The 11,591-nt window shown below is 40.2% G+C and overlaps 1 protein-coding gene across 1 annotated transcript; it reads left to right on the top strand.

The window, feature by feature from the left end:
- The first annotated feature begins 2 nt into the window (after positions 1-2).
- On the top strand, positions 3-11,329 carry LSM1 (LSM1 homolog, mRNA degradation associated). The gene is made up of 4 exons (XM_080797074.1): positions 3-255; positions 5,341-5,409; positions 6,743-6,858; positions 10,805-11,329. Exons 1-4 carry the CDS (start codon positions 210-212, stop codon positions 10,973-10,975), a joined length of 402 nt encoding a protein of 133 aa, XP_080653200.1. The 5' UTR covers positions 3-209; the 3' UTR covers positions 10,976-11,329.
- The last annotated feature ends 262 nt before the right edge of the window (positions 11,330-11,591 follow it).

Genomic DNA, 11,591 nt, shown 5'->3' with positions numbered 1-11,591 from the left:
CCGGAAGTGGGTGGGAATAATATGGAGGCGCTTCCGGCAGGCCCCGGCTGCTGAAAGCCGGGGCAGACGTGCTGCTCCCGGTCCGGGTTCTGCTCCCGGTCCGGGTTCTTGTCCCGGTCCCGCCCAGGCGGCGACTGTGGTCTGAGAAAGGAGGCGTTGGACGCGCTGGCCCACCGCCGCTGTACACTGCAGCCTTATCTCAGCTCAAAATGAACTATATGCCTGGCACCGCCAGCCTCATAGAGGACATCGACAGTGAGTAGCTCATCTCCTCTGGCTGAAGTGTGGGGTGAGATCCTTCCTCCTGGGCGGGTACCTGTTCATGGGAAGCTTGTAGAATGAGTCTGGGGCGGGCGGGGGGCTGTTTTTAGCACACTTCAGGGTGTTCGGCTTTGACATCCTCCACGTGAGTGAAGAGCCACAAGACACTCCGTTTGCCTACCTTCTAGCCGACTACCTCTACCCTGTGTCTCGCAGCCTCCACCAGTCCCCGGGCCGATAAACCACAAGCTGTAGAATTCATTCCTGCTTTGGAGGGACGCGGCTGCTAACACTCAAACTTGAGAGTTGCCGCTCCTCACGTCCACTATCTCTCGCCTGCAATATATCGACGTACCTGGTTGTTACTCGTGGATGAATGAGAGTACTTAAAGAAGTGGTTCATTAAGGAACGAAAATTTTCAGATAACAGCTGTTGGACTTAATTGGCAGTAAACATGTTTTATGCCATGTAGCCATTTGCAATGCAGTCTTTAGCACTTTTAGGTTATGATGATAGAGATCACTGCCAGACAAAGATACTGACTTTTCTGGAAAGGCTGAATCACTTCAAACCTATTTTTTTGTTCGACAGTTTTCTTTTACTTGTACTAAGAAGACCTCCCTTTTTCCTGGTCATTGTCCTGAAGAAGCGTTCAGTCCTATACAAAAGACTCCTGTCTTTCCTTTTTCTAGACTCTCATCTGTAAATTATTCCTCAAGCAACATTTTCTAATCGTTTTAGTCCTGTGGTCTGTCTCATTAACTTCTAATTGCTGCAGAATGGTTTACACAGTTCCAAACAAGTTACAACAATCACAGTTACTATGTATACAAATTTAAAAAGTGAGTCCGGAGGAGTGCCTGGCTGGATCACACAGTACAGCATGCAGGACTCTTGATCTCTGGATTGTGAGTTCAGCCCTTGGGTGTAGGGATTACTTAAAAATAAAATCCTCTAGGGGCGCCTGGGTGGCTCAGTGGTTTAAGCCTCTGCCTTCGGCTCAGGTCATGATCTCAGGGTCCTGGGATCAAGCCCCGCATCGGGCTCTCTGCTCAGCAGGAGCCTGCTTCCCCCTCTCTCTGTCTGCCTCTCTGCCTAGCTCTGATTTCTCTCTGTCAAATAAATAAAATTTGGGGCACCTGAGTGGCTCAGCGGGTTAAAGCCTCTGCTTTTGGCTCAGGTCATGGTCTCGGGGTCCTGGGATCGAGCCCCGCATCGGGCTCTCTGCTCAGCAGGGAGCCTACTTCCTCCTCTCTCTCTGCCTGCCTCTCTGACTACTTGTGATCTCTGTCTGTCAAATAAATAAATCTTTAAAAATAAAATAAAATAAAATAAAATCCTCTAAAAAAATAATAAAAAGTGGGGAACCAGGTGGTGGGTATCAGGGAGGGCACAGATTGCATGGAGCACTGGGTGTGGTGAAAAAACAATGAATACTGTTACGCTGAAAATAAATAAAAAATTAAAAAATAATAATAATAAAAAGTGGGCACCTGGGTGGCCCAGTTGGTTATGCAGCTGCCTTTGGCTCCGGTTATGATCTCAGGGTCTTGGGATCAAGTCCCATATCTGGCACCCTGCTATGTAGGAAGTCTGCTTTCCCCTCTCCCTGCTGCTCCCCCTGCTTGTACGGTCTGTCTCTGTGTCAAATACATAAAATCTTTAAAAATAATAGTAATAATAAAAAGTGAGTCTGTGATCATATTCTCTTTTTCTCATTGTCTGAAATCATTCTTTAAATCCAAATTAATGATTTTGCTATTGAAAGAAAATGTAGTGTGAATTGGACTATATTTGTATATGAATAACAATTGCATAAGCCCATCTGTAATATGGTGTTTTTTTTTTTTAAGATTTTATTTATTTATTTATTTGACGGACAGAGATCACAAGTAGGCAGAGAGGCAGGCTCCCTGCTGAGCAGAGAGCCCAATGCAGGGCTCGATCCCAGAACCCTGAGATCATGACCTGAGCCGAAGGCAGAGGCTTTAACCCACTGAGCCACCCAGGCGCCCCATCTGTAATAATATGTTATGAAATCTTCACTTTTAGTCATCTGTGGATGCCGTTTTGCCCCCACCTCTCATTTTATGTATCTGAACTATGTGAGGCCCCTAATACATTCTGCCACACTACTAAAAATAATTTTTATTGTCAAACCCTCTCACCACTTCTTTGTAGACTCCAAGCCTCCTTTACTGAAAAGTTTGAAACCATTTCTTATGCACCCTTCGCTGTCCCCCCAGCCACACAAACTATTTCCTCTTCTCAATCTTTCTGCATATTCACCCATCCTCTCATCTGAGTAGGAAGTATTCCTCCCTTTCAGTCTATGTCCTTTATTACTCTTTCTTCCCACTATTTCTTCCATTAATGCCCTTTTTCTCTCATATCGTCTCTCTCTCCCTGGATCCTTCCCTTCATTCTTGTCCACCCATCTCGTACTTTTTTCAGTTATGTCTCCTCATCAAACTCCTATCCCGTTTTCATGTCTTTACCACCAAACCTTTTGAATCCTCTCCATTTTGACTGTACTTCCTAACCATCTACAGTAGACCTCCTCTGTTACTCCCGCAGTCTGAGTTTTGTTGTCATCACACTGCTGAAGCTGCATTCTTAAAACGCAGCAGTTTGATGCATTCTTCTGGGTTCTTCCCTGTCCTTTGCAATATTGCAATACTATTAACACTGGATTCGTAATTCTGCTTTCTTGATTTCTGCAGCACTGGACTTGCTGATTTTCTCACCTGTCCAACTCACTGTTCCCTAAAATAGGTGGCCCCTTGGGTCCTAACTTTGGTCTGCCTCTTTTTTTAAGATATATTTATTTAAGAGAGCATGTCTGGGGTGGGTGCAGGGAGGTGGGGGCAGAGGGAGGGAGAGAATTCCAAGCAGACTCCCGTCTGAGCACGAAGCTCAATCCCAGTACTCCGAGATCATGATGTGAGGTAAAATCAAGAGCCAGCCACTCAACCAACTGAGCCACCCAGGTCCTCCATGCTTCCTTCTTTAAATCTCTAGGAGAGCTTCATGGACTTTAATAATTATATCACCTCTTTGTGGTCTTATCCAAAATTGCTCTCATTCTGACCTCTTTGACATTCCAGTCTTACATTTCCAACTGCTTGTTGGCAGTGACCTGATCAGCACTTCAGAATCACAAATAGCTAATAATCTTCCACCTTAAGCTTCTTTTATTGCCAACTTCTGGTACATCATCCACCCTGACATGATGACTCAGAATTCCTACATGTGGGGGCGGCTAGGTCGTGCAGTCAGTTAAGCATCTGACTCTTGGTTTCAGCTCAGATCATGATCTCAGGGTCACGAGATAGAGCCACATTGGGTTCAACGCAGAGTCTGCTTAGAATTTCTCTCTCCCTCTACAGTACACGCCCCCACATTTGCACACTGGCACAAGGTCTTGCTCTCTCTCCAATAAATAAATAAATCTTTAAAAAAATTCCTGCATGTCCTTTGCTCATTTCTTTGGCACCCCCCCACACATAGTCACACGCCACCTTTGCAGATTCCCGTCACTTAGAACTACACAGTCTTAGGTCATCTGGGTGACTTAGTCGTTTAAAGTCCAACTCTTGGTTTCAGCTCAGGTCATGATCTCAGGGTCCTAGGATGAAATCCCATTGTCTGCATTCGGTGTGGTCTGCTTGAGGATTCTCTCTCTCCCTCTCCCTCTGCCCCTCCCCCTGTGAGTGTGCATGTCCTCTCTCTTTCTCTCTCTCTAAGATAAATATATTTTTTAAAAAACAGTAGAACTACACAGTCTTAGTTCTCTCAACTCTCCTTTCTCATTGGCCTTAGTGTAGGTTTCCTCTTCATGTCTCACATTCTGCTCTCCCTTTTCTGCCAATTCAGTCTTCAGTGTTTTCTTGTGAAGTATAATACAAATTGAACCTGCTTCTGGTACTTTGGGGACTTCATATCCTGTGACTTCCCTTTACACCCCCACCTTTTAGCCAAACACATGGATACATACCTGCCTTTTTTCCCTCTGCTTCCTAAATTACAGATTCCCCTTTCCCTTTCCCCATCATTCATCCCAGAGATCAAAAATTATCTTTTAAGGCTCAGCTCAGGTACCTCCACCAGCTAGATAATTTCCCTTACATATAATTAAGATTTGCTTTCTTGTGGTATTTAATTACAGTGCAAAGAAGATTATAAATTCCTTCAGGGAAGAATCACTGTCTTATTTCTCTGTTATGTTTCTAGAAAGTACTTTATGCATAGCATTAAAGAAATTAATGAATGAATTTTGCTAGCTATTCTAGCAATTGGCTTATTGTCATTCTTCAGTGTCAGCTCAAAGACACCTCTTCGGAGAGTTTTCCCCTAGCCACCCTCTCTTCTGTAGCTATCTTCCCTCTCTCTTCATCATGTTATCCTACTATCTTGTTTATTATTCCATTGTACTAATCACAGTAGGTCATTGTTGTGTGTGTGTGTTTGTGTGTATGTGTTTACTTGTTTGCCTTTCTCCACCAGAAATGTAAGTTGTTATGGTTGATGACTTTCTGAGCCTTCTTCTCTACTGTATATCTAAGCCCCAGACCAGCACATTGCTCTCAGTAAATATGAATTGAATTTTTGCTCTAGCCTACTATCAGCATCCTCATTTACCTGTTGGAGGCATTGTTTTTATTTAAAACCTTCCCTGCTCCCAAAGTGTAAAATAGAAGCTCTTCTATACGTTGAGAGGAAAATAATTCTAATATTAAGATCATGTAGGTCATCTAGACAAAATTTCTCAATTTGTATATATAGAAACTGACATGACACTGGGAGGGTTTAACTGCCAACATCAACATCTAGAGCTGGGAGTCAGGCTTCCAGGCTGCTCACCCAGTCCTTTGCCCACTCTGACACCACAGGAATCTTATCATCTAAACCACAGGATGCCTTGGTCCTCCCTCTAATTTCCCAGTAAACTGTGCCTTAAATACTTTGGAAGAAGTGGTAGAGCTTAACCTGCTATTAACTTTGTTTTATTGTTAATCCTGTAAACTCACTGAAGCTAACAGTTCTCACTTTTTAAATATTTTTTTTCCTCTCCCCAGAAAAGCATTTGGTCCTGCTTCGAGATGGAAGGACGCTCATAGGTTTTTTAAGAAGCATTGATCAATTTGGTATGTACTAGTTACAGACTTCTCTGTAGTGAAGAGCTGCTGTTGTATGTTTGTGTTATGTCATGTTGAAATTTATTTATCTGCAAATTTTTCAAGTGTCTGGCATAATGGAATACTGTTTGGAGTCATTACATCATTGTTTTCTGTTTTATGATTAGGTGATTCAAAAGCTAATATTTACAAGCTTGTATTTCTAAAACTGGTTTTCACTAGAACATATGATTAGTGTTTTGGACTTTTTTTTATTTTCCCCAGTAGAGGGAGCCAAATGATAGACATAAACTCAGTCCACTGAAAAAGCTGCTCATTTATACATTGGCTTGGGTGCGACTACTCTTCAAAGCAGTTCCTGCACTGAAGGTAATCCCTCCCTGTCCAATGAAAGTTGGGTAGAAGGCATTTCCTGAAGCATTTTTGGGGTCCCAACTTTAAGCTCAAGATTTTATACTTTAGGGATACATCAGACTCAGAGAATCTCAGTCTTTGTTTTGCATCTTGCATTTTTCTGTATAGAGATCTATATTTGCTTCTGTTTCAAGGAACTTCTCAGTTCATATCAACATTTGTTGGACATCTGCTAGTGGATTTCAACATAATTGAAATACCTAGAGGAATTACAGAAGATAGCATAGATACTTGGTTTTCTTCAAACAAGACAAATAGTACCAATTTATAAAAGAAAAATAATTATTCTTAAAAGACTGGGGTTCTGAATCTTAAGTCAAGTTTGTCCTTTGGGGGAAAAGTAGCAAATCCCGACTTTATTGTCATATTACCAGGTATTGTTATCTGACAAAGTAAAAAAAGAGGTTGTTGTGTATTGTAATCACTGGATACCTGCACTGGATTATATGAATCCTAAGTACTGAAACAAAGTTAAATCTTTGGTAAATCATCATATACACATACCCACGCAATATAGAAAAACTGCTTTTTGTTTAAAAAAAAAAAAGTTTCCATCTCTGCAGTTATTTAGGTTCTAGAGTCTTCCAAGTGCCCTGCCCTTTTATATTTTCTTCTAGTCATGTCAATATTCACAATCTCACTGATGTAAAGGAATTTAATTTTTGTAACTGATTCCCACCATCATTCATGCATTAGTGCAACATAATCCCCAATATTCTCTTTTTACAGTTGTTTAGAAGTCTCACGAGTGGTGTGTCTTAATAAAACAGGGGAAGACTTTAAAATTTTAGCTTTTCCCAGAATTAGAAAGTTTGGAAATCATGTTCAGCGAAATCTTTTCTACTCAAAATAATTAATTATTTGACTTATGGACCTTTACCCAATAATTTGAACTAAATATCTTTGTTTCTTCCCTGTGCACTTATAGCTAATTTAGTGCTACATCAGACTGTGGAGCGTATTCATGTGGGCAAAAAATACGGTGATATTCCTCGAGGGATTTTTGTGGTCAGAGGAGAAAATGTTGTCCTACTAGGAGAAATAGTAAGTGAAAACCATTAAGCTGCTGTGGGTCTTGATAATCATACTAGTCAGGTTTCTTTTTGTCTTTTCAAGAAGGAAAAAATATATTTTCCACATGGCACCCAACTTCTCACAGAAACCACCACATCAGTTTAGGAAAGCTACAGGTGTAAAAGGAAAACTACAGAGAATAATTAACTTTGTTTCAGTGCCTCTTGGCATTTTAAACATTTTGATCCCATTAGCAGCAAAGTATCATTGATTTTACCTGATAGAAGTAGCATACTGTTCAAACATGTTCATCAGTATATTATTTCTTCTATCTTTAATAGTAGAAAGTTGAAAAACTTAATACCAAACAAGAGATGAATAATTCAATAAAGTATGATTTATACACACTGGAATATTTTGCAGTCATTTAAACAATTGGTTATAAGTAGGTTTTCATGACATAGAGCTAATGAGCAATGCTTGGAGGAAAGACACATTGGATATACATCGTGATGTCCTGTTTTTTAAAGGGGAAAGGGGAAGGAAAGAAGGGGGCTGTAGGAGAAGCCTTTCTGTTAACTCCTGAGAACGGAGCTCAGCCTCACTTGGATCCTTAGCTCACAACCAAAGAGGATACCTCAGTATGCCAGGGAGACCAGTTGGCAGGTGAAAAGTTAAGTCTTCTAAAGTGTTTAGGGGGGTGTGTGTGTGTGTATGTACATACATACATAACCATGTATATACACACATACATTTATTTAGGCATACACGCACACACACACACACACAAACTGTTAGAAAACTATATAGCTAATAGAAGTGCTCTGACTTTTTGGGGGGGGGCGCTTTTTATGTTTTTATTTTAGTTCCAGTTAGTTAATATACAATAGTTTTTTTGTTGTTGTTTAAGATTTTATTTTTAAGTAATTTTTACACCCAACATGGGGCTCAGACTCAACCCCGAGATCAAGAATCACATGCTCCTCCAACTGAATCAGCCAGGCGCCCCAGCATACAGTGTTATGTTAGTTTCAGGTGTACAATATAATGATTATCAGACTTTTTTAAAAATTTTATTTATTCACCTGAGAGAGAGAGAACGCACCAGCAGGGGGCCAAGGAAGAAGCAGGCCCCCCTCTAAGCTGGAACCCGGATGCAGGGCTCCATGTGGGGTTCAATCCCAGGACCCTGGGATCATGACCCGAGCCAAAGGCAGACGTTTACCGACTGAGCCACCCAGGTGCCCCTATCAGACATTTTTAAAAGAAGATAAAACTTGATTTCATGTTTTACATAAAATTTTACTTAAAAAGAAAAATACCTTATTAAAACCTTTGGCTTTACTTCTGATTATTGGGTTTGCCTGGAGTATCAAACTAAAAAATTTTGGTGTTTGCTTTTATCCTTTTCTGTCTTGTTTGTAAAGCTTCCAGTATAGTTTCTCAATATCTAACTGCATGTTAAATCAGGTTTACAGAAGTCTTCGGAGTGGAGTGGTTTGGTCTGTAGTGACTTTTAACATTAAGTCGTTTGAGAAAGTAAGGAGATAATCTACTAGGGTCCGGTTGGCCTGGAGACCTCTAGCTGAAACACTAGCAATGACAAATCAATACTGTCAGTAACAGCATTGCTACGTGCTGCTATGAAATGGAGGAGATATTTTTTTCTAATTTTTAAAGTGTTTTTGCGATGGATATTTTTGGTTCAGTAGATCGTTTTTTGCATGTTTCAGCGGTAGAAGTTATCTCATTGTAATACACAGAGGCTGAAACACAGCACTGTGGTACCATGAGGTGTGGGGAGCGGCGTGAGCAAATGACTGTAAAGTGCCCTGCCAGTATATGGAGGGGCTGACCCATCTCTGGATAGTAGGAATAGGAGTGATTATTTTTTCCTTTGTTTATGCTTTTCTCAATTTAATTTTTAAAGAGGAAACATGACTTTGCTCTCAGGAGAAAAGATTTAAATTAAAATATTTACACATACTCTGCTTCACTTTTATAGTCGTGGACACTGTGTGTGCCATTGCATCGGCACACATGGGCCCTCATCTACATGGTACACATGTAGATGAGGAAAAGGAGGGAACTTGCACTTGGTCTTGAGAAAGAAAAAGTTTGTGGAGAAAATACTCGTGTCTGTTAATGGTTTGGATACTGCAGAATTTTTACAGTGGTACCACTAAAGCCTTGTGGTTCGGGAGTGCTTATATAGCTGTATGAATAATGGTCAGTGTGATGAAATTAAGTATCAGCCCTAGAGAAACTCATACCCAGAAACCAATTAAGGGCTGTAGACATCTGTTGTTTAGGAAGTCCCTGGATTCTGCCTCAAGGATGGTGATGCACACAGCCTTAAGTAATAAGACTGATTTTTGGGAATTGGCATCATCAGAACCACATGACTAGCTTGATGAGTAACATATTGAAAACTCCAAGAGGCAGTACACCACGCTAAGAACATTATCTTCTCTTCAGCTGCTACCCATGGATTGTGAGGGTGGATTATTTTTGATTAGATAGATTTCGCCTAGTGCAGCTAACATTTCAGCCAAGGCAGGAATTGCTTATGTAATTTGTGCGGCTTTCATTCCAACCTCTCTGGTGAAAATCTTCCCCCTGATGTCCCTGCCTGTGGTTCTGAGGCCTTGGCAGCACATGGCATGTTAGTACCCAGTGGTAGGCTGCATCATCTGGAAGGTTTGTGTATATGTTGATGCCTTCTCAGAATTTTATAATTGAAAATCATAGAGGAAGATAAATAAGAATATCCTGTATATATAATCTTTCCATTTTACAGAAACAAGAATAGTACCTGTATGTTCATTTTAAGGAGAATAAGTTGAATCTGGATAGTGAGATACTTTTATAGCAAAGTTTGCATTATAAGATTAGTTACCAGATATTTGTAAGGTGTTCAGATCTAAAAATATTAAGAATAGGGGCACCTGGGTGGCTTAGTCGGTTGAGCATCCAACTCTTGATCTCAGCTCAGGTGTTGATTTCAGCGTTGTGAGTTTGAACCCCACATTGGGCTCTACAATGGGTGTGGAGCCTACATTAAAAAAAGCATATCATGCCAGAGTAAGTGAAAAAATTACAGTTAATATTTGCATTGTAGGATTTTTTTAAGTCAATATATACATGGAAAAATTAGAAGGCTATTCACCAAAATATTGTTCCATACTGGATTATGGGTAATTAAAACAAATTTTTTTCTGTTTGTCCATTTTCTAAATTTCATACAGTGAGCATGTATTTTTAAAGTAAGAGAAAAAAATTTTTTTTAAACCAAAATATTTTAAATTAAAACAGTAGAGACATATATTGGAGCCAAACTGGTTTAGTAACCTAATTGGTCTACTGAGGTTTTCTCTAGTAAATTTGTTACCATTAGAGGAGCAAAGAATCTTGCATTATAATTTAAAGACTCCTAGTTAATGGAACAGAAGGGCAGTTTTTTGTCTTTGGGTGGGGGATGCTTTGAATCAGTGTTCTCTACCTCCTTAGTCAGCCACAACTGCCAGAAATTAAGCTGATTTTGATAACATAAAAATATAAAACTTATATAAAGCCATCTTGGTCTCAGTAACTTCTCTCTTGGATCCTTTGGGGTTGGGGAAAGAGCTGTTCATATGTATATATATATATATATATATGCATATATATATATATAAAAATAAAATTATTGTTTAAGAAAAACAATCCTTGAGTAATGTAGGACTTCAGGTAACTTAAAGTTTATGAGACACACTGATACTGCTCCCTGTTACCACATTCACATAAGTATATGTTCTGGGTGGTGTTGCCAGCCACTCCTGGCAGCTGCTCTGTCCCCAGGAGAAGGCTATTTTAGCCCTGTCACAATTATGAAAAATAACCCAAGCTCGACCCAGGAATCCATTTGCATAAAGGTCTGTAATGTTTTCTATTCTTGGTCGTCAGTTGAGGGTTTTCAACCCTGCTTCTTTTGTAGGACTTGGAAAAGGAGAGTGACACACCCCTCCAGCAAGTGTCTATTGAAGAAATCCTAGAGGAACAAAGGGTAGAACAGCAGACCAAGCTGGAAGCCGAGAAGCTGAAAGTTCAAGCTCTGAAGGATCGGGGTCTCTCCATTCCTCGGGCAGATACTCTTGATGAGTATTAAGTCACTTGCTCAGAGGCTATTGCTCTTGGGGAGCAGGGGCTGTCACCCAATGAAAGTGACATCTGGTCACCTCACATTTGACTAGAGACTAGAGTTTTGAAAAGTCCTTTTTATTTTGAATTCTTTCACATGTGCAACATGAAGAAAACACGTGACTTTTTTTTTTTTCCTTTTTAATGACAAAAATCATTGTTTAAAAAAAAAATCAGTGGCAAGGACTCCTTTCACACACCACTGTGGAGCAGGCAACTACTTCTTTATATTGCTCTTCATGTCCCCAAATTAGCATTCACAGAAGACATTCTTCATTTACTTGTAAATAAAATAAAAGTCTCAAAACTTGTGTTATTTCCTAAGTTTGAGTTGCCTCCAGTGAATAGACAAAATTAAGTTTCTGCTCCCAAAGGTATAAGCTGTCCACACACTGGGATTTCTCCCTTCTGTGACAATTCCAAGTTGCTAGTTACTTATGAAGGAATATTTTCATCCTAAATATCTTGCAGGCCCTCCCCCTCTCCCCTTTTCATGTTTTGGTCTGGTAAGAAAAACACATTTTCAGGCTTGAAGAAGGAGCTTTCAGTCAAGTTTTGCAGTTACCAGTGGTACCAGAACCCTC

This window comes from Martes martes (genome assembly GCF_963455335.1).
Source record: "Martes martes genome assembly, chromosome: 2".
NCBI classification, from domain to species: Eukaryota; Metazoa; Chordata; class Mammalia; order Carnivora; family Mustelidae; genus Martes; species Martes martes.
Note: the sequence above shows the minus strand (reverse complement) of the source record. Positions and strands in the feature narration are given on the sequence as shown.

Bases quoted from the DNA above. Each gene is read 5' to 3' on its own strand.
- LSM1 (XM_080797074.1), top strand. From the start codon at position 210: ATGAACTATATGCCTGGCACCGCCAGCCTCATAGAGGACATCGACA. The intron at 256-5,340 runs GTGAGTAGCTCA...TCCTCTCCCCAG, and splicing joins CCTCATAGAGGACATCGACA to AAAAGCATTTGGTCCTGCTT. The intron at 5,410-6,742 runs GTATGTACTAGT...GTGCACTTATAG, and splicing joins AAGAAGCATTGATCAATTTG to CTAATTTAGTGCTACATCAG.